Here is a 21,041-nt window from a genome sequence, read left to right on the forward strand (position 1 = left end):
TGAAGCAGCTTTCGTCAGGACTCTCCACTGTAAGATGACTCATCTTTCTCTTTCCATATTGACTCTTTGGAAGGAGATCACTATGCACCACCCACATTTAGTGAATATGAAGTTATACTTCCTTTAAGGTATTGAATCTGTGTACTTTCTTTGGAATTATTCTGAGTGGAAGATTTGTCACTGTTCACTCCCCATTTATTAATTTGTGTTTAACAGTATTGGTCAGTGAGTATTTATTCTGTATATTGAGCTATAATCCAATACTACTTTGTTTTGCTGCTCAAATTGTTTTAGCATACTCTTCTGCATAATGCCTTTTAAAACTCTTAAATATGTACAACATGAATGTATTTGCAGGTCATTAAACAGTCTTCTGTACCCTCATTTGTGATAACAGTGGAACATCCCAGTGTATATTTTCAGCTAGGCTCCTACTGATATATATTTAGTTTCTTTCTGTTTTGTTTCCATTTTTTTGTTGTGGTAAATAATGTAGTAAATATTCTTGTTGCCCTGTTTTGCCCATGCCCATGCAAACTTCCTCAGCATATTTTTAGAAAATTAGAATTATTGGGTAAAGGGAATGTAAAAAGCTAAGTTCTCTGAAATGTGTTGGCTGATTCTCAAGAACAGTTATAGAGGGGCAACTTCCAATGACCAGGGAACCAACCAACAAGTTGGGTCTGTTTTGGTCTTATACACATACTCCGAGTCCAGTGTCAAGCACCCCTTTCACTTATTTTTAAAACAAATTGGATTTTTTTTTGAGAGGGCACCTCTCATATTTATTGATCAAATGGTTGTTTACAACAATAAAATTCTGTATAGGGGACTCAATGCACAATCATTAATCAACCCCAAGCCTAACTCTCAACAGTCTCCAACCTTCTGAAGCATAACGAACAAGTTCTTACATGGTGAATAAGTTCTTAAATAGTGAATAAGTTCTTACATGGTGAACAAAATGCAAGGGCAGTCATATCACAGAAACTTTCGGTTTTGATCACGCATCACAAATTGGATTTTTATAGTGCTATTTCTAAAATTAAACAAATTTAAAGGCTTTAAAAATCATACAAGAAGAATATATACACTTCTGGGAGCAACTTGTCATCCTTCCCTTCCCAGTTTATCACCACCTTTCTCAGGAGGCCTACAGTTCTTACTTTCTTACTTTTTTAAGTAATAGGCAATTTCAGGAGAAAAAGAATTCAAATCCAAGTTGAAACTGAGCTGAAGGAAAAGAACTTATCTACCTGCTTTTTTTCCAGCTGATCTTAGAATCCATCTCTAGAACCTTCCCTGGAATTTGGAAGCATCTCAATATGTTGAAAAAAAAAGAAGTAAAAACAAAGCCTTTATGATTTTAGCTTCTGGTCCTTGGACATAAGGAACTCTATCTACTGGTTGTAAAACACATTAGTTCATTAGGTTAAGAATATATTTCAAGGTCACATTGTACACTCTGAGGTGACTCTCATTTTATAGCTGGTTAATTCATGTAGAAACAGAAAGCCAGGTGGCTTAGAGTGCAATCTCTATGAAAAGAGACTTTGACTCAAATCCTTTTTTTTTAAATTAAATACTCTTTGTGATATTGGACATGTTACTCTTGTTCCAGTCTCCTCATCTAAAAAATGTTCGTAACAACAGTCTTGTGTCTCTCATAGTATTATTATATGGCTTCAAGGAAGCACTTAGTGCAGTACCTGGTATATAATATGTGCATGATACAAGTTAGAAATATTAATGATAAAATGATTAAATATTATTATACCATATGCAGTGTCCCTTGTACATTGCAGGAAAGTTTGTGCTTAGAAGCTGAGCTAAGGTCAAGCCCTATAAATTTTAAGGGATCCAGGCCTCCAGAACATCACCTACCTTGACCAAATTATCATTTTCTCTATCATAGAGCAGCAGTATAGTGCTCATATGATTGGAGAAGTATTTATTTAGGGTTAATATTATGTATCAATAAAACATTATGGGCAAGCTGTTAATTAACTGCTAAATGCTTTATCATTTTCACCTTGAAATGATGGGCTCCAGTTTATGTTTCATGTGCAAATTAGCACTTATTTTATTTTGTTCAAGCAGAATAGAAAATGGCAATAAAATTCTTAGTGAATCTTTAGACAATAAAACCTTCCTGTGCTTATGTGATAGCCATGGTAATAAGGTAATTTATTAAGCCTTACTTTGGGTTCAAGTTTTATATTTCAGAATGTATTCTCAATGATACTTCCTCATTTAATCCTCTCAAGAAGCCTTTTATATACCCATTGTTGTATCTAATTATAGAGAGAAAGCTGAGGCTTAGAGAGGTTGGGTAATTTTCAATCACATGAAACTTGCCGGTATCCTTTTACCCTGCTTGCAAGGGCCATTCTGCTACCATTGCTATTATTACCAAATCTTTTGTGGCTTTTCATTTGGCTGCAGCAACTGTAGTGGCAAATACCAGACTAATACATACATACCATAAGATTTTTCCCTGAGGGAAACCTGTTACAGACACTGACCAATAGGACGGGATCATGACTACTATTTAGATTACTCAGAAAAGAATATTTTCCCTTTTTCATCAACAGTGAGATTGCTTTTCTACATAACTCATGAATTTATCCATATTGTATCCCCATAGGACAATCTTATATTTCAAGCTCTTTGTATAAATATTTCAAGTTGGGGAAATGAAAGCAGCTACCTGAACAGTCTGAAAATTTAGCAAAGCTTCTCTTTGCTGGTTTTATTATTCAGTTTCACTCCATTCGATTAAAAATGGCCACTGACAGGATTTTTTTGAAGTGAGGTTCAAGTTGAGAATAATCCCAAATATAAGCATCTTAGGAAACTGGTTCTCTGTTCCAGTTACTAGGTAAAAACTTGATATAGCCTGGATTTAAGCTGTGGATAATGAGGTTTAAGAAATCCAGGGGAGAAATATAAGCTTTCTCAAATAGCACTAGTAATGAAAATTCTATTTATGGGCTAATGGTATAGAATGAAAACACAGTTTCTTGTAGTATGTGAAAAGCTTAATTTAACTTCCAGTTCAGTTTGGAACTAGGCCAGATGGTTAACGAATGTATTCTCTGTCTCTAGATAAAATTAATAGGATGCTCACTCAGTAAAAGCATAATGACGAGGAAGAATGGAGTCAAAGTCCTTATTTATGGCAATGCTTACTTAAAAAGCACAAAACCAGAGGAGTAGGGGAAGAAAGAAAAAAAGCTTTGCTTTTATTATCCAGTAGTGTATCACAACTGTGAAGACCCACATTTCAAACAAACTTGATTTTGAAATAGGGACAAAATAAAAAAAGGCTTTTGCAGGACTCCTTTTGAACTGCAAGTTTCATGAATGCCTCATCTGTGGTCTGAGGAAACTGTATGAGAGAGCTGCTGCAGATTGGTTCCCTTCATGGAGATTTATATCCAAACTGGATTTTTACATTATATTTGTGAAGAATAAAAAACAAAAGTTTAAGGAGGGGTTAAGGAGTCAGACCTCATGGAAAATGTTGCCAGAAATGGATGGTATCTATAGTTAGAATAACGATGTCACCATTTATTTTGACTTACCTTCTCTAACGGCAGAGTTTCAAGAAATTTAACAATAATCGCGATTCAGAAGACTCCCCCAAGATCCCCGTTACTCCATGGCATTATTCATATATTAATATATTAACTGTGTCATTTAAATAGACCATTCATTTTTAAACTAAAATGAACTACCAACGAATATTACATAAGTAACATCACCAACATGAGTGACCTAGGTAAGTCCTAAAAAGATGCTGAAGACACAAAAGGAGAAAGGAATCTAATAGTATTTATAATTGAATGGGTGGCAACTCAAAGGATTGGAAGGTGATTCATAATAAATTAGCCTGTACTGGAACTCTAAGTGAAGGAGAATTGGCAGGTAATAATTTAGCAGAAATTACCTGTCTAAACGTGAGTACCATTCCAAAAAGTTAGGATTGTTAGCAGCTGCCAGCTGAATTTTTAACTCAGATGACATATGGAAGCCATCCCCCACAATGCTTGGTACATAGTAAGCACTCAACTAATAGTCATTAGCATTCATGAAAAATCTCGGGTTTCTTAGGCAGGATATTTTACCCTCCTGTGGAGAATTCTGATTCCTTTCCTTCCTACCACAATGTTCCTAGATGATTAGACATATTTTTTTTAAAAACGTACTTCACAGCAAAGAATGTCATATCTCACCTGAGAGATACCTGCTCTCATGATGAGGAAATGAATGTGACCTGTATGACCAATGGCAATATCTCCTTAGTAGCTGGTATATTAAGCAGTGAGAAACAGGAAATTTACTTCTAGAGATAAATGTGCATGCTTGAGCACCCATTTCAGTTACAGTTTGTACATCTGATTCTGTTTTATAGATGATTCATAAATCAATTTATGTGAAATGGCTAGTCATATGGAGTCCTTAATAGAGAATAGAAAACAAAAAAATATAAGATAGGATTCTTGCTTTTGAAATGATAACAATAAGGATAATGATCATCTTAAGTTATTTTATTTATTTATCATTAACACTCAAACATACTGTTTAATATGAGCTAAATAGCAGTTAAACATGTGGCATGGATTATGTCATTCAATTACATACTATTACTAATCCCCATTCTATAAATTAGAAAATTCATGCTTATAAAGGTGCAACAAAATATAGCCAATAAATGTAAAAGCTGCACTCTGCTCTGTACTCCATAAATTGAATTCCACTATGATAGATTTTTTATTATAATTATAATAATCAAATACTTAGAATGATATATCTTGAAAAAATTAACTTGCATCTAAAAACTAAATCTCATTACTAAAATAATTTCATATTCTGTTGATTTCAGTTCTTTTCAACACACTGTCCATTTGGGATGGCTTCAGAAGACAGAGAGGGTGTGAAATATAAAGTACTTCATTTGGTGTAGTCATCAGAAGTTTCAGGATGGGACAAAATGGGAACTTTTTGTTGAAATGCATATGTATTTTTATATAATCTGTGTTTTACATTTATTCTCCATATTTCACATTACCAGTGATAATAAAGAGAATTATGGCATTCATATTTAGCAGTAATATAACAAATCTGAAAAATTCACAGCACTAAATAACTGTGAATTCTTGTAAAACTACTAGACTTTTTTCCCATTAGAAATTTTGTTAACATGAAATGTTGCCACAAAATGCACTCGATAAGACTTTTACACTTAAAGAAATTTTTTAATGTTTGTGTGATTATGTTTTTGAAAGTTGGTTTGCTCAAAGAATTCTAAAATCCCTATAGTATAAAATATAATATCCAGTAGGAAACCACCATATCATATAATTCAATCACACAGATCAAAAGCAACCTAGCTAGCATTTGGACCCAAGAATTCAGCATCTATGTTTCAAGTCTTTTTTGGTTAAAATCATCAGGAAAATGACTCAAACACACTTAAACCAAAAAAGAAAGTATTGACTAACAGAAATGTTTAAATAGAGTTTTTTTTCTTTTTTTGGCATTGAATACAGTGTGATCTAGGTGTATGAAGAATTCCAAGCATCTTTCCCTTGTGTTAGCTTTGCTTTTAAAGATACTTTTTCCATTTCGTGGGAAATTGTTGCCTAGAAGTTCCAAGTTTGTATACCACTGTCTGAGCAAACCCAGTGAAAAAAAGATCCTCTCTTTCATAGCACTTCTAAAAGTGGTTCCAGAATTGAGTCTAATTGTCTTTGCCTGGGTTGTCTTGGCTCCCATAGTTGACCAATCATGGTGTCCATGGTGCACCACCAGCTTTGAATGGCAAAACCTGGATCTTATGCTCTCTCCTGAAGCCAGAGACGTAGTCCTCCCAACTCAAATCAGTTGGATTAAAAATAGGAAGCGTTGGATTTTCCAAGGAAAATCAAAATGCAGATGAAAAACAAACACGGGTCCACTGCAGAGTGAGAATCCAGGACTCTAATTCTTACATCCTTCTTCAAAATTGAAAGTTCTTGTCTTAGAAACCAGTATACTGAATCTTACAATGTTCTCTCCACAGTGGTTCATATGAGATTTGTCATTATAAACACAATTGTGGTAAGAGAAAAAAAACAACAACAGTAGAGGATGTTCTTTTTTTTTAAATTTTCTTATCATTAATCTACAATTACATGAAGAGCATCATGTTTACTAGGCTCTCCCCTACCCCAAGTCCCCACCACAAACCCCATTACAGTCACTGTCCGTAAGCATAGTAAGATGTTGTAGAATCACTACTTGTCTTCTCTGTGTTGCAAAGCCCTCCCCTTTCCCCCACCCCCCATATTATACATGCTAATCATAATACCCCCTTTCTTCTTCCCCACCCTTGTCCCTCCCTACCCTCCCATTCTCCCCAGTCTCTTTCTCTTTGGTCACTGTTAGTCCATTCTTGGGATCTGTGATTCTGCTGCTGTTTTGTTCCTTCAGTTTTTCTTTTGTTCTTATACTCCACACATGAGTGAAATCGTTTGGTATTTGTCTTTCTCCACTTGGCTTATTTCACTGAGCATAATGCCCTCTACCTCCATCCATGTTGTTGCAAATTGTAGGATTTGTTTTCTTCTTATGGCTGAATAATATTCCATTTTGTATATGTACCACATCTTCTTTATCCATTCATCTACTGATGGACACTGTTGCTTCCATTTCTTGGTCTTGGCTATCGTAAATAGTGCTGCGATAAACATAGGGGTGCATCTGTCTTTTTCAAACTGGAGTGCTGCATCCTTAGGGTAAATTCCTGGAAGTGGAATTCCTGGGTCAAATGGTAAGTCTATTTTGAGCCTTTTGAGGAACCTGCATATTGCTGTCCACAATGGATGAACTAATTTACATTCCCATCAGCAGTGTAGAAGGGTTCCCCTGTCTCCACAACCTCGCGAACGTTTGTGTTGTTTGTCTTTTGGATGTTAGCCATCCTTACTGCTGTGAGGTGATATCTCATTGTGGTTTTAATTTGCATTTCTCTGATAACTAGTGATGTGGAGCATCTTTTCATGTGTCTGTTCAGCTCCTCTGCCCATTTATTAATTGGATTACTTGCTTTTTGTTTGTTGAGGTGTGTGAGCTCTTTATATGTTTTGGATGTCAAGCCTTTATTGGATCTGTCATTTATGAATATATTCTCCTATCCTGTAAGGTACCTTATTGTTCTATTGATGGTGTCCTTTGCTGTACAGAAGCTTTTCAGCTTGATATAGTCCCACTTGTTCATTTTTGCTTTTCTTTTCCTTGCCTGGGGAGATATGTTCATGAAGAAGTCACTAATGTTTATGTCTAAGAGGTTTTTGCCTCTGATTTTTTCTAAGAGTTTTATGGTTTCATGACTTACACTCAGGTCTTTGATCCATTTTGAATTTACTTTTGTGTATGGGGTTAGACAGTGATCCAGTTTCATTCTCTTACCTGGAGCTGTCCAGTTTTGCCAGCACCATCTGTTGAAGAGACTGTCATTTCCCCATTGTATGTCCATGGCTCCTTTATCAAATATTAATTGACCATATATGTTTGGTTTAATGTCTGGAGTCTCTAATCTATTCCACTGGTCTGTGGCTCTGTTCTTGTGCCAGTACCAACCTGTCTTGATTACTATGACTTTGTAGTAGAGCTTGAAGTTGGGGAGTAAGATCTCCCTGACTTTATTGTTCTTTCTCAGGATTGCTTTGGCTATTCAGGGTCTTTGGTGTTTCCATATGAATTTTTGAACTATTTGTTCCAGTTCGTTGAAGAATGTTGTTGGTAATTTGATAGGGATTGCATCAAATCTGTATATTGTTTGGGCAGGACGGCCATTTTGATGATATTACTTCTTCCTAGACAAGAGCATGGGATGAGTTTCCATTTGTTAGTGTCTTCTTTAACTTCTTTTAAGAGTGTCTTATAGTTTTCAGGGTATAGGTCTTTCACTTCCTTTGTTAGGTTTATTCCTAGGTATTTTATTCTTTTTGATGCAATTGTGAATGGAATTGTTTTCCTGATTTCTCTTTCTATTGGCTCATTGTCAGTGTATAGGAAAGTCACAGATTTCTTTGTGTTAATTTTGTATCCTGCAAATTTGCTGTATTCTGATATCAGTTCTAGTAGTTTTGGAGTGGAGTCTTTAGGGTTTTTTATGTACAATATCATGTCATTTGCAAATAGTGACAGTTTAACTTCTTCTTTACCAATCTGGATTCCTTGTATTTCTTTGTTTTGTCTGATTGCCATGGCTAGGACCTCCAGTACTATGTTAAATAACAGTGGGGAGAGTGGGCATCCCTGTCTTGTTCCCGATCTCAGAGGAAATGCTTTCAGCTACTCGCTGTTCAGTATGATGTTGGCTATGAGTTTATTGTATATGGCCTTTATTATGTTGAGGTATTTGCACACTATACCCATTTTGCTGAGAGTTTTTATCATGAATGGATGTTGAATTTTGTCGAATGCTTTTTCAGCATCTATGGAGATTATCATGTGGCTTTTGTCTTTCTTTTTGTTGATGTGGTATATGATGTTGATGGATTTTCAAATGTTGTACCATCCTTGCAAAGGGGTGAATCCCCCTTGGTCGTGGTGTATGATCCTTTTGATATATTTTTGAATTAGGTTTGCTAATATTATATTGAGTATTTTTGCATCTATGTTCATCAGGGATGTTGGTCTGTAATTTTCTTTTTTGGTGGGGTCTTCGCCTGGTTTTGGTATTAGGGTGATGTTGGCTTCATAGAATGAGTTTGGGAGTATTCCCTCCTTTTCTATTTTTTGGAAAACTTAAGGAAAATGGGTATTATATCTTCTCTGTATGTCTGATAAAATTCCATGGTAAATCCATCTCGCCCAGGGGTTTTTTTCTTGGGTAGTTTTTTGATTACCACTTCAATTTCTTTGCTGGTAATTGGTTTGCTTAGATTTTGTGTTTATTCCTTGGTCAGTCTTGAAAGGTTGTATTTTTCAAGGAAGTTGTCCATTTCTTCTAGGTTTTCCAGCTTCTTAGCATATAGGTTCTCATAGTAGTCTCTAATAATTCTTTGTATTTTTGTTGGGTCCGTGATGTTTCCTTTCTCATTTCTGATTCTGTTGATGTGTGTGGATTCTCTTTTTCTCTTAAAAAGTCTGGCTAGAGGCTCATCTATTTTGTTTATTTTCTCAAAGAACCAGCTCTTAGTTTCATTGATTTTTTTCTATTGTTTTATTCTTCTCAATTTTGTTTATTTCTTCTCTGATCTTTATTATGTCCCTCCTTCTGTTGACCTTAGGCCTCATTTGTTCTTCTTTTTCCAATTTTGATAACTGCGATGTTAGACTATTCATTTGGGTTTGTTCTTCCTTCTTTAAATATACCTGGGTTGCTATATACTTTCCTCTTAAGATGGCTTTCGCTGTGTCCCACAGAAGTTGGGGCTTTGTGTTGTTGTTGTCATTTATTTCCATGTATTTCTGGATCTCCATTTTAATTTGGTCTTTGATCCATTGACTATTTAGAAGCGTGTTGTTAAGCCTCCATGTGTTCATGAGCCTTTTTGCTTTCTTGGTACAATTTTCTTGTAGTTTTATGCCTTTGTGGTCTGAAAAGTTGGTTGGTAGAATTTCAATCTTTTTGAATTTACTGAGGCTCTTTTTGTGGCCTAGTATGTGCTCTATTCTGGAGAATGTTCCATCTGCAGTTGAGAAGAATATGTATCCTGTTGCTTTAGGGTGTAGAATTCTATAGATGTCTATTATATCCATCTGTTCTAGTGTGTTGTTCAGTGCCTCTGTGTCCTTACTTATTTTCTGTCTGGTGGATCTGTCCTTTGGAGTGAATGGTGTGTTGAAGTCTCCTAAAATGAATGCATTGTAGTCTATTTCCTCCTTTAGTTCTGTTGTTATTTCTTTCACATATGCTGGTGCTCCTGTGTTGGGTGCATAGATATTTATAATGGTTATATCCTCTTATTGGACTGAGCCCTTTATCATTATGTAATGTCCTTCTTTATCTCTTGTTACTTTCTTTGTTTTGAAGTCTATTTTGTCTGATACTAGTACTGCAACACCTGCTTTTATCTCCCTATGGTTTGCATGAAATATCTTTTTCCATCCCTTGACTTTTAGTCTGTGCATGTCTTTGGGTTTGAGGTGAGTCTCTTGTAGGCAGCACATAGACGGGTCTCATTTTTTATCCATTCAGTGACTCTATGTCTCTTGATTGGTGCATTCAGTCCATTTACATTTAGGGTGATTATCAATAGGTATGTACTTATTGCCATTTCAGGCTTTAGATTTGTGGTTACCAATGCTCCAGGTTACTTTCCTTACTATCTAAGAGTCTAATTTAACTCACTTAGTATGCTGTTACAAACATGATCTAAAGGTTCTTTTCTCTTTCTCCTCCTTTTTCTTCCTCCTTCATTCTTTATATATTAGGTATCAAATTCTATACTTTTTGTCTATCCCTTGATTGACTTTGGTGATAGCCAATTTGTTTTTGCATTTGCCTCACAATCAGCTGCTCCACTCTCCCTGCCATGGTTTTACTACCTCTGGTGACAGCTATCCAACCCTAGGAACACTTCCATCTATAGCAGTCCCTCCAAAATAGACTGCAGAGATGGTTTGTGGGAGGTAAACTCTCTCAGCTTTTGCTTATCTGGAAATTAAGTTTAATCCCTCCTTCAAATTTAAATGATAATCTTGCCGGATAAAGTAATCTTGGTTCCAGGCCCTTCTGCTCCATGGCATTAAATACATCATGTCACTCCCTCCTGGCCTGTAAGGTTTCTGCTGAGAAGTCTGATGTTAGTCTGATGGGCCTTCCTTTGTATGTGATCTTATTTCTGCCTCTGGCTGCTTTTAACAGTCTGTCCTTATCCTTGATCTTTCCCATTTTAATTACCGTGTGTTTTGGTGTTGTCTTCCTTGGGTCCCTTGTGTAGGGGGATCTGTGGATCTCTATGGCCTGAGAGACTATGTCCTTCCCCAGAATGGGGAAGTTTTCAGCAACTACCTCCTCAAAGACACTTTCTATCCCTTTCTCTCTCTCTCTCTTCTTCTGGTATCCCTATAATGTGAATATTGTTCCACTTGGATTGGTCACACAGTTCTCTCAATATCTTTTCATTTTTAGAGATCCTTTTTTCTCTCTCTGTGCCTCAGCTTCTTTGTATTCCTCTTCTCTAGTTTCTATTTCATTTATTGTCTCCTCCACTGTATCCAACCTGCTTTTAATACCCTCCATCGTGTTCTTGAACGATTGGATCTCTGACGTGAATTCATTCCTGAGTTCTTGGATGTCCTTCTGTACCTCAATTAGGATGTTGATGATTTTTATTTTGAACTCCCTTTCAGGAAGAGTCATGAGGTCCATATCATTTAAATCTTTCTTGGGAGTTGTATTAACAATTTTACTGTGGACAAGGTTTCTTTGGTGTTTCATGTTTGTATATGGTGCCCTCTAGTGTCCAGAAGCTCTATTCTGGAGCTGCTGAGCCCCTGAAGCAATGTCGGGCATTGCAGGGGGGTGGTACTGGGGGTAGGAAAGAGCTGTTCCCCACCTCCTGGCTCCTGTGCCTGTCTCCAATGCCTGAGCCAGTGGGCTGGGCACACAGGTATAATTTTTTGTCCCAGAGCAGCCAGATATGGATCCCTGCTTTCCACAAGCAGCTGGAATCCCAGTCTCCCCAGGAACTCTGCCTGCATTAACTTTCCAACTCGGTAGTCATGCGACTCTCATGAAAGCACCATGAAATGTATGTTTGTGCTCCCAGAGCAGATCTCTGGATCTAGGTATTCAGCAGTCACAAGCCTTCCAGTCCCTCCCTGCTCCGATTGTCTTCCTCCCACCATTGAGCTGGGGTTGGGGAAGGGGCTCAGGTCTCGCAGGGCCACAGATCTGGTACATTACCCCGTTCGCTGAGGTCTGCTCTTTTCTCTAGGTGTGTGGAGTCTGACGCAGTCCTCTTTCCTGTTGCTCTCTCAGGATTAGTTGCACCAATTAAATTTTCTAATTGTATCCAGTTTTAGGAGGAAGCCTCTGTCTCTCCTCTCATGCTGCCATCTTTCAAGGTTGTTCTTTTTTAAATGAGAAACTTACCTGTGTCTGTTTAGCCTTGTGTCTCTTTCATAGTTGTCTTTTGCTATTATTCTGGTACAATTTTGACCCTGTAGAGAATTGAGTTTTCAAAATGTATTTAGCTATAGTTTTTTGCAAGGATTCTTCCTCTCCATTGATCCTTTATGCCATTGATGTTTAATTCCACAGATTACCATTTCTATGTGTGTCTAATGGCTATGCAGAAGTACCATAATGAGAAGTAGTTAAAGATTCTTTACAGTTGGTATTGTAATTAACGTAGAAAATGATAACGGCATTTTAGGGATTCTAATAAATGGATTTTCCAAGAAGAAGACCTCAAAAGGATAATTTTTTGAAAGTGATTATTTAGAAGAGTTCTTACGAAGAACCTACAGCAGAATGGAGAGGTGGGACAGGGAAAAGAGAGTAGCTAAACAGAGTATGGTATCAAGCAAAATACCACAGAAGATAAATTTGCCTTAGTTCTGTAGGGGAGCTCTGGAGATAGTGCAGGTCACACCTAAAAGTGTCCCACCATCTGGGTCAGGAAAGCTAGACTATGTATACCCCACACGAAGGTCAATTATTTGTTAAGAGTTTCCCTTTATATAAATTCCTGGCTGCTTTTAGATTTTTTGTTTGTTTGTTTTTAGTTAGCTGCAGCAACTTGAGGGTAGGTGCCAGCAAAGACTTGCAGGTACTAATGGCTTCTGTGGGGGCTAAGGGATCAGAAGGGGTATGGGTAGATAACTGACTTTTTTTACTGTACCACTAATGAAAAATACTTCTATACAGATAGGCCCTTTTAGCCATCAAGGGAAGAAAGCTTGTCCAGAGAGACTTCAATGTCATCACTGAGCTCTTTCTTCAAGAAAAGTAGGAATAGTTGGGATTGGTACAACTTGTTATTTTAGCCCCCACTTCACTGGACCACTTAAAATGAAGATCCAGTTTTGTACAACCACAAATACCAAAGTTGTGAGAGGCCGTGTGGTCTGTATTGCCTTGTGAATAAGCACATAGCTCCTGAGGCAAAGAAACCTGGAAATAAAGCCCAGCTCTGCCACCTTTAGTTTTAGGAAAAGTAAATGAATTTATATGTACACATTTTACACATATATAGTATCTGGCACATAGTTTGTGGTTAATAAGCAATAACTATTTCTTGTAATATAATTATTATTAAATGTCAAACTGTTCAATTACGGACTCAGAGATTTAGGTATTTAGTTATGCTAAAATTGATTTCTTTATTCGTAATCAAAATAAAGAACTATGATATAACCATAGGAAAAATATTCAATCTTTAATGAATTTTTATGTCCGAAATCTTTAGTTTAAAAGCTATTTTAGTTGGATCTTTTGCATGTATTTGTCATAAACCTCAGAGATACAATGTCATGAAAAGATAACAAAGGATCATGCATTCAGACAAGTATCACAGCCTCTAATTTTCTGTTTATAAACAAATTTTCTTAGAATTTTTTGTTACATGGGCAATACAAGCTCATTGTAGAAAAATAGAGATAAACAGAAAGAGGAAAATAAAAGGCATTCATATCCTCATGACTCATAGATAATAACTTTTTGCATGCTCACTTATGCATTACATGCATTTTTAAAGAATGAATAATACTGCATATGTTGTAAAATTCACGAGACTTGGGGAAGACATTTCTATGTGAGTAAATTTTCTTCTAGAATTTCATTTTTATCTGTAGTTTGGTATTCCATAAAAATGAATGAGTAGAAAACCAGCTATCTGAGGTTAATTGTTGGCAGGAATATGCCATTTTAGTAAAATGTCAACCTAAAGTTGTGGTAAGTGGTGAGGCTTTTTAAAAGGACAAAATCTAAATTAACATAATAATGATTTTATTTTGTGTTTAACAAAATTCAAGTTGTATTTATAGCTATATTCTGATTCTGAAAAAAATAGATGAATCAAACATTGATTAAGGGTATGTTTTCTGACAAGTATGTGTGGGTGCATGTATGACTTTCTGCACTGTGTATATCTTTGCACAAGAGGGTCATCATCATTTATGAATAAATAAATTCCTAGGGCTTCATAAGTTGTCTCACTTTGAAACCTCTACTGAGTCATCTTTGCCAATTTTCTGCGGTTATTTACTGCTCAAACTCTATAGATCTTTATCAACCACTCTGCATATGATTGGACAGTTCTGCCACATTACCTTCATTGACTTGAAGAAATCCTGCATCTTCTACAAAGTTTACAATTTGAATTTGCAAAATGATTTACTATTAGTAATATTATTAATTTTTAATATACCTAAAATGGAAATATTTAGATCACCTGACAGTCTGTAAGGGAATGAAGAATGACTTGATAGTAGGAAAGGAAAGTGTTTATGTAAATAGACCAGGGATTAAATTTACAAATGTTTAGTTTATTAGGGAATATTTTCCTAATAAAGAACTTTATTTCTTCATATTATGAATTATGAAAGCTCTTCTTCACCATTAATTTCTGAATTTATCTTTGATTGTTAGACAGTTAGATTCAAATATTATAAAATGTATTTTTGCTATTTTAAGAGATATTTATATTAGACTGAGGATATTAGATATAAGATGTTAAGCTAAATTCCTATAAATAAAGTAACTCTTTATAAATTCTTTTTTAACAGATGATACAATGTAAAGTTATCTTTTATGCTTTTTTTTAAGATAGAGGCTAAATGAGTACATTTTTTTGAGGGTCATAGAATCTATTCTCCCATTTCATGTATATCTGTTATATGGTACTGATCCTCCTTGATATTCTACCCACCACATATGACTTTAGTTACCTATTAGTACCAATTTAGCTATAGAGGAATCTGTACTTTTGTCTTAGAGTCTATAAACATCAAGAGAGCTTGCCTACTCTTAAATGTCACAACCTCAAAAAGAATTTCCTGACCTCCACATTAAAATTAATATAATTGTTACTGTATCTGCACCCTACTTCATTTCAGTCATTGTAATTTACAAAGATACCTGTTTTTTATTTATTTTTTATTGTGTATTTCTCTACTAGTCTGTTAACAACATGAGGGCAGATCACATGTCTTTTATTCACTGATACATTTCCTGATCATAGTACCATCATGTGCACATAGCAGGCACTTACAATATTACAAATTTATGGCTGAATGAATGGTGAATGATTGCATGATCTGAAAACTAGTCACAGTATAACAGATTGACTGATTTATTTTTCCTTGAGAGTTATTCTTGAGGAAACTCTTATTTTATCCTGTTGTCATAAAGACTAAACCATTTTCTATTCTAATGAGGTATAACTGTTCAGTCCAGTCCCTGATATTAGTTGGAGGAGGTTGGATGGAAACCCGTTGCCAGAGAAAGTCAAGTACAGCAGATCCCAAGCCATCCTTGAAATCCCAAACTTTCAACAGGAAGATGAAGGCTTCTATGAGTGCATTGCAGGCAATCTTCGAGGAAGAAACCTTGCAAAGGGTCAACTCATTTTCTATGGTGAGCTAATAGAATGTCAAAATATATGAGATCTTTGGTAATGTCCTTCATAGTAAAAAGTGAAAGTCATTAGTATGTTGTGGAAAAGAGTCATAATAGAAATAGAGAAGACATGTTTCCAGGATAAGATGCTTAGTAACAGTGTTTAGCAGGTAAGACTGACATTTTAAAAAACACAGCTTTGATTTTACCACAGTCTGTGCATGATATTTTTTTATTATAATCGCCTTGAAAGTATCAGCAGTATCATGTTAAAGCCATAAATATTTATAGAACATGGAATCCAGTATATTTCCCATAAAACATTCAGCAACACCCAATGACAATCTTAATTAAAATTCAAGATAGAATTACCAAAAGGTGAAAATGACAGGTGAAAGGTAATACTGAGTGATAGTTTTCATGTTTGTTTCTATTTCCCAGATATTGTCTACTCACATGTAGATGAATAATGTTATTACTTCATTTAAAACTTATGTTTGCCCAAGTACCAGAATCACTCATAAATTTAAGAGAGATAATGAAAGCATATATGATCTAAAAGTTGTCATCTTATCTTTTTTCATCTAGGTCAAAATAACATTTGCATAAAATTTCTCTCTTTTTTTATATCAAAATAAACCACAAAATATATCCTAGAATTTTCAAAATGTTTGGTTTTAAAGAATTTCAAAATACTCTTACTTCCTTGCTAAATTTATAGCTGTACTAGATAATTTTTTAAACTCTATACATTGCCAAAAAATACTTTTTATATGGAATGTTTATATGTGAATGTTTTAAATCAATGATCAGGTAATTGGAGAAAAAAATTTTGTTGACAACTAGAAAAATATAAAGTATTGTAATTATCTAATAGGAATGATGATTGAGTGTTCTGTGGTGCAACATATTGTGTCTGTTATATTATTTTCCATATCGTGTCTTTGATACGTTATTTTCCATTTCCTTTAGAATTGTCCATTTCAACCTAGAATGAAAACTACTATTTTTTTATATAGAGAATATGATTTCCTACTGATTATTCCTCTATAATGTCACAATGTGGATATATATATATATATATATAAAGTTTATAAGTATATGTATATGTATACAATTTTACTAGATCTTATTTTTTAAAGGAAAGCCTTTGGAATCTAGCTTCCCTTCTAAATATAATGTAACTGGAGTTTTTTAGTGGCACTAAGACATTAAAGGCTTTGGCTAATTTTTAATAGATATCCCACTTTTCTATTAAATAGACAAAGATATGACTAAGAGATTAACCAAAATATGGAGGTATCTATAAACTTATATCAGTAATAAAGCCCTTTATCTCACACTGATAAAATAACTGTTAGCTTACATAGAAAATACTACAAATAATTCATATAATTCCTATAATAATGAGGTAGAAATCATTTTAAGTGGTATTATAGGTTAAAAAACAAAAACCTTAATGAATTGAACAAGATCTCATGCATAATGTTTGTCACATCCAGGATAAGAAACTTGAAAAATATTCTGAAACTAGACTCTTTCCACTCCACCATAGCTCTTCACTATGGTGGGCTAAGCCCATCCACATGACATCTCACTGCAACCAAAGTAGCCACTTAATAAGTGCAGATGGTCCTTGTGGGGTAATAATGGATAATTGGTCAATAAGACAAACATTATGCTTCTTGGTCATCTATTAATTTACTTGTCAATGTGCTCCTAAAGGAGCAGAGAATTGACTCAATTACCTAAGAGCTGAAAAATACCTGAAAATTTCAAAAAAATAATCTCTCAGTTTCATTATGTTGCTGTGTTTAAGATATAATTCAGAACCCTATCCCTCTATTTTGTAATCTCCAAAAGAAATCGCTAGAGTATTATTATTATTATAGAAAATGGAGCACATTCTGAGAAGTTCAGTGATTTTTCCATGACCTGTCAATAGGGAAAAAAAAATCTAAAACCCAAGCCCATATGATAGAACTAAAATACTAAACTTTTTTTTATATTTCCTACATAGTTGATTTAAAACTTTGCTCTTCAGAATCCTAAGTACCTGAAGAATATACACATTAAATAAATATATATGTCTTAAAGTTATAATTATTGCATGAAGCAACAAACTTACATATAAAACTTTTGTAAACTAAGTGAATTGTAAATGAGCACACAGCTTCTTCAGGTGAAACATGTTACAACAATTTCTAAACAATTACCTACAAATTATAAAATCAGTAATATATAGAAACATGATTAATTTCAACATTGCAATGCACGCAGTTCTAAACCTTGACTTGATTTGTCCGTCACAGCTATGAGATGAGAAGCATGTTCTGTAACTGGGAACTGCCCTGATTTCCAAGGGGGAAATACTAGGCCATGTTCACTCACTGAGGCATCATGACTCCTTCTTCGCAATAATGAGCTCCTGAAGGACCTTCTGTATTAGTGGTGGAAACAGATGTTGCAGTGGGAAAACCCTGGAAGTCAGATATACTTGTACGTCATTTAAAGATTCTTGGTCTCACTTCTTACTCCAACCACTGCTGCAATGACCAGCTCAGTATACTATGTAGGTGTAACCTGAGAGAGTCTTGCCTAGGTACCACCTTAAGTCTATCTTGCTTATTGTTTTTTGTCTTCTTTGGCTTCTTAAAGAGCCTACTCAGCATTTAAGCACACACAACCAGGAAGGCTATTAGTTAACAACTGCCCTATTCTTGAATGACTGTGTACAAAAGCCAATAAATAAATGGCTCCTGTTCCTTTCCCTGGGCAAGCAGTTACAGAGACACCTTAGAAGTTCACAGAGGATAGAATAACAGTGGCCCATGTTGGAAGCCAACTCATCCTCACATTGACTCTTTCTTTCCCTACGGACTATCCCTTTTCCTGACATCTTACCCTTGAGCTAGCATTCCCAAAGAACCTGAACACAAGCCCATGACTTAGTCTCTGATTTCAGGGTTCAAATTTTAGCTTCTTTATTTTCTAGCTATGTCTTCTTGATCAGGTTACCTAACATCTCTGCAAAAATCCTCCATAAGAGGGAAAATTAAGTGCACATGTGAAACGTCCAGCTTGTAATAGCCTGAGATTCCAAAGGAAGATCATCTACTCCAAAATATCTGAGGACAGAACTAAGTAAATGAGAGCAATTAAATGGCACATCTGGGCAGTTTACTGTCATCTTTAGGGAAGAAATACTAATTTTAAAACATTTAATTTATACCCCACCTGATTCCACAAGTGATAGTAAGGATAATGCTACCTTACACCTAAACAACACTGAACATCAATTATACCAGTTGCTTTTTGCTTTAGCACTCCAGAGAACTTTCTTAGAGTAGAAAATAAGAGTTTGGAAAATGCATGCCCAGATTTAAAGTTACACGCTGCACCTATCAACTCTGAAAGTTCTCATTCCCAATCAAAAATTTTACCTAGGGGAATTTTTTTAATGGGCTATAATCCTATTAAAATGTGATGAGGCTCTTATTTGAATTATGCTTCAAGCTATTGAATTGTAATTATGTCTGATATAGACAGTTACTTTTAGTTAATTCAGACCAAATATAATCAGTGGTTTTTTGCCCATAAAGGGTTGAGATTTGGTATAGATTTTCTAACTTGACCTATGTACTAATTTTTAGCATGGAATTTATTCTCTGGACTTGTGCTGTATTTGTACTTTTTCCCACTGCTCCCAAGTTGTTATATAGATGCAGCCAAATAACAAATGACAAACATTTATCTTATGTCAAGGGCCAACTGATATTAACAACAGGTTTTCTATTGCTCCACATTGAGGCTCCTGCATTTCCCCTCCCTCAAATCATGTGTGTAGTATTTCTGGATACAGTTAGCCTTGTCCTCCTCATTTCTGCAGTCTTTGGAATCTAGCAATGTCTTGGATAATTGACTTGACAAATAATCACTGTTGTCTCTCTTTGAAACAGCCCCTCCAGAATGGGAACAAAAAATTCAAAATACATACCTGTCAATCTATGACAGCTTGTTTTGGGAGTGCAAAGCTAGTGGAAAGCCAAACCCTTGGTACACATGGTTAAAGAATGGTGAACGCCTCAATCCAGAGGTAAACAACTATGCTGGTATTAAAATTTCATCTATTCTGCATGTGAAATTGTGCTACTAATAACAGCAACTAATGGAGTGCTCTGTAGGTTTCAGAAAATGTAGTATACTCATTATATACACTAATTTATTTATCCTTAAACAACTCAAAATAGCTACTGACATTATCTCCTTTTTAAATGAGAAAACTAAAGATAGAGAACATGACTTGTACAACATCACACTAGATGGTGATAGATCCACACTCAAATACCATCATCATCATAATTAATCCCTATTGAACTTTCATATAAGCCAGGTCCTATTTAAATATTTTTTCATGCATTATTCTGTAGTATCCTCATGACAACTTTATGAGAGAGATGTGAGTACTATTTTTTTATATAGATGAAGAAAATTGGTTTTGGAGAGGTTAAGTAACTGTCCAAGTTCATGCAGCAGCTAGTAAATGTTGGAATCAGTATTCTAAATGTAATCTGTCAGATTCCAGGATCTAAGCTCTTAACCATTACCCAGTATCTTCCTTTTATGAACACTAATGACTTTTCTCTAAACTCAAAGGAAAGTGGAGAACTGAGGCAGTTAACCACATTTTTCAGGCTAAAGCAAACTTTCTTCAACTCTGTACAGAAAAAGATAGTTGTTTTTCTCATCAAATTAGCAAGATAATTGTGTTAATTCTCCAGATTACTTTGCACTTATAGACACATAGATACAAAGAACATCTGTTTTATAGAAGCTGAATATTAAGCTGTTCTTTATTTCAGAATTTGCTTCCTGCATGCCTTTTGCCTATAACATTTTCAGTTTCCTACAGTCTACTTCTGTTATCTTTAGAGGACAGTAATAGGTACCCTGAAATATTTTCTTTTAAATTATATTTGCTCTGTTAAATTATTTCATTATGTGCACTCAAAATTATATTTCTATAGCCCAAATCAGACTACATAACAGAGTTTGGCTATTTAAGCATACTATATACTAGGCTGCAGAAAAGAAGAATTTAGCCCTTAGCCCCTCCACCTTATGCCTCATTTAGAAAATTATCAAGTCATCACATTTCAAGTCTTTTTGAGACATTATGATGGAAAGCCAAGGAAATTTTCTAATCATTATATCCACAAAAAATGTTACTGTCAACCATGTTTTCTGAAATAACTGGAATGGTGAAGTGTTCCAAATTATTTTATATACCATGTAACAGAAAGATAACATGCATTCTATGAGTATGATGCCAATTTTCAAGGTAATGAGATAATATAAAGTATACTAACCACTAAAATTACTTCCAAGATATATCCTCAAAAAAAAAAACTTGAGGAAGCTGCTCAGGATCTTGCATTATATTAAGCTCATATGCATAAGCATCAGTTCTCATACA

The 21,041-nt window shown here is 35.0% G+C and overlaps 1 protein-coding gene across 3 annotated transcripts in view; it reads left to right on the forward strand.

The window, feature by feature from the left end:
• The window catches only part of CNTN6 (contactin 6), a 272,282-nt gene that overhangs the window by 187,533 nt on the left and 63,708 nt on the right, over positions 1 to 21,041 (forward strand). For 2 of the 3 annotated variants that reach the window (XM_037019376.2, XM_073230945.1), the window contains 2 exons: positions 15,399 to 15,583; positions 19,525 to 19,661. In XM_037019376.2, coding sequence (XP_036875271.1) covers positions 15,399 to 15,583; positions 19,525 to 19,661 — 322 coding nt within the window. The remainder of the gene's footprint in view (positions 1 to 15,398; positions 15,584 to 19,524; positions 19,662 to 21,041) is intronic. The other variant, XM_037019377.2, reaches the window with a different exon arrangement.

Source organism: Manis javanica, chromosome 3 (genome assembly GCF_040802235.1).
Source record: "Manis javanica isolate MJ-LG chromosome 3, MJ_LKY, whole genome shotgun sequence".
NCBI lineage: Eukaryota > Metazoa > Chordata > Mammalia > Pholidota > Manidae > Manis > Manis javanica.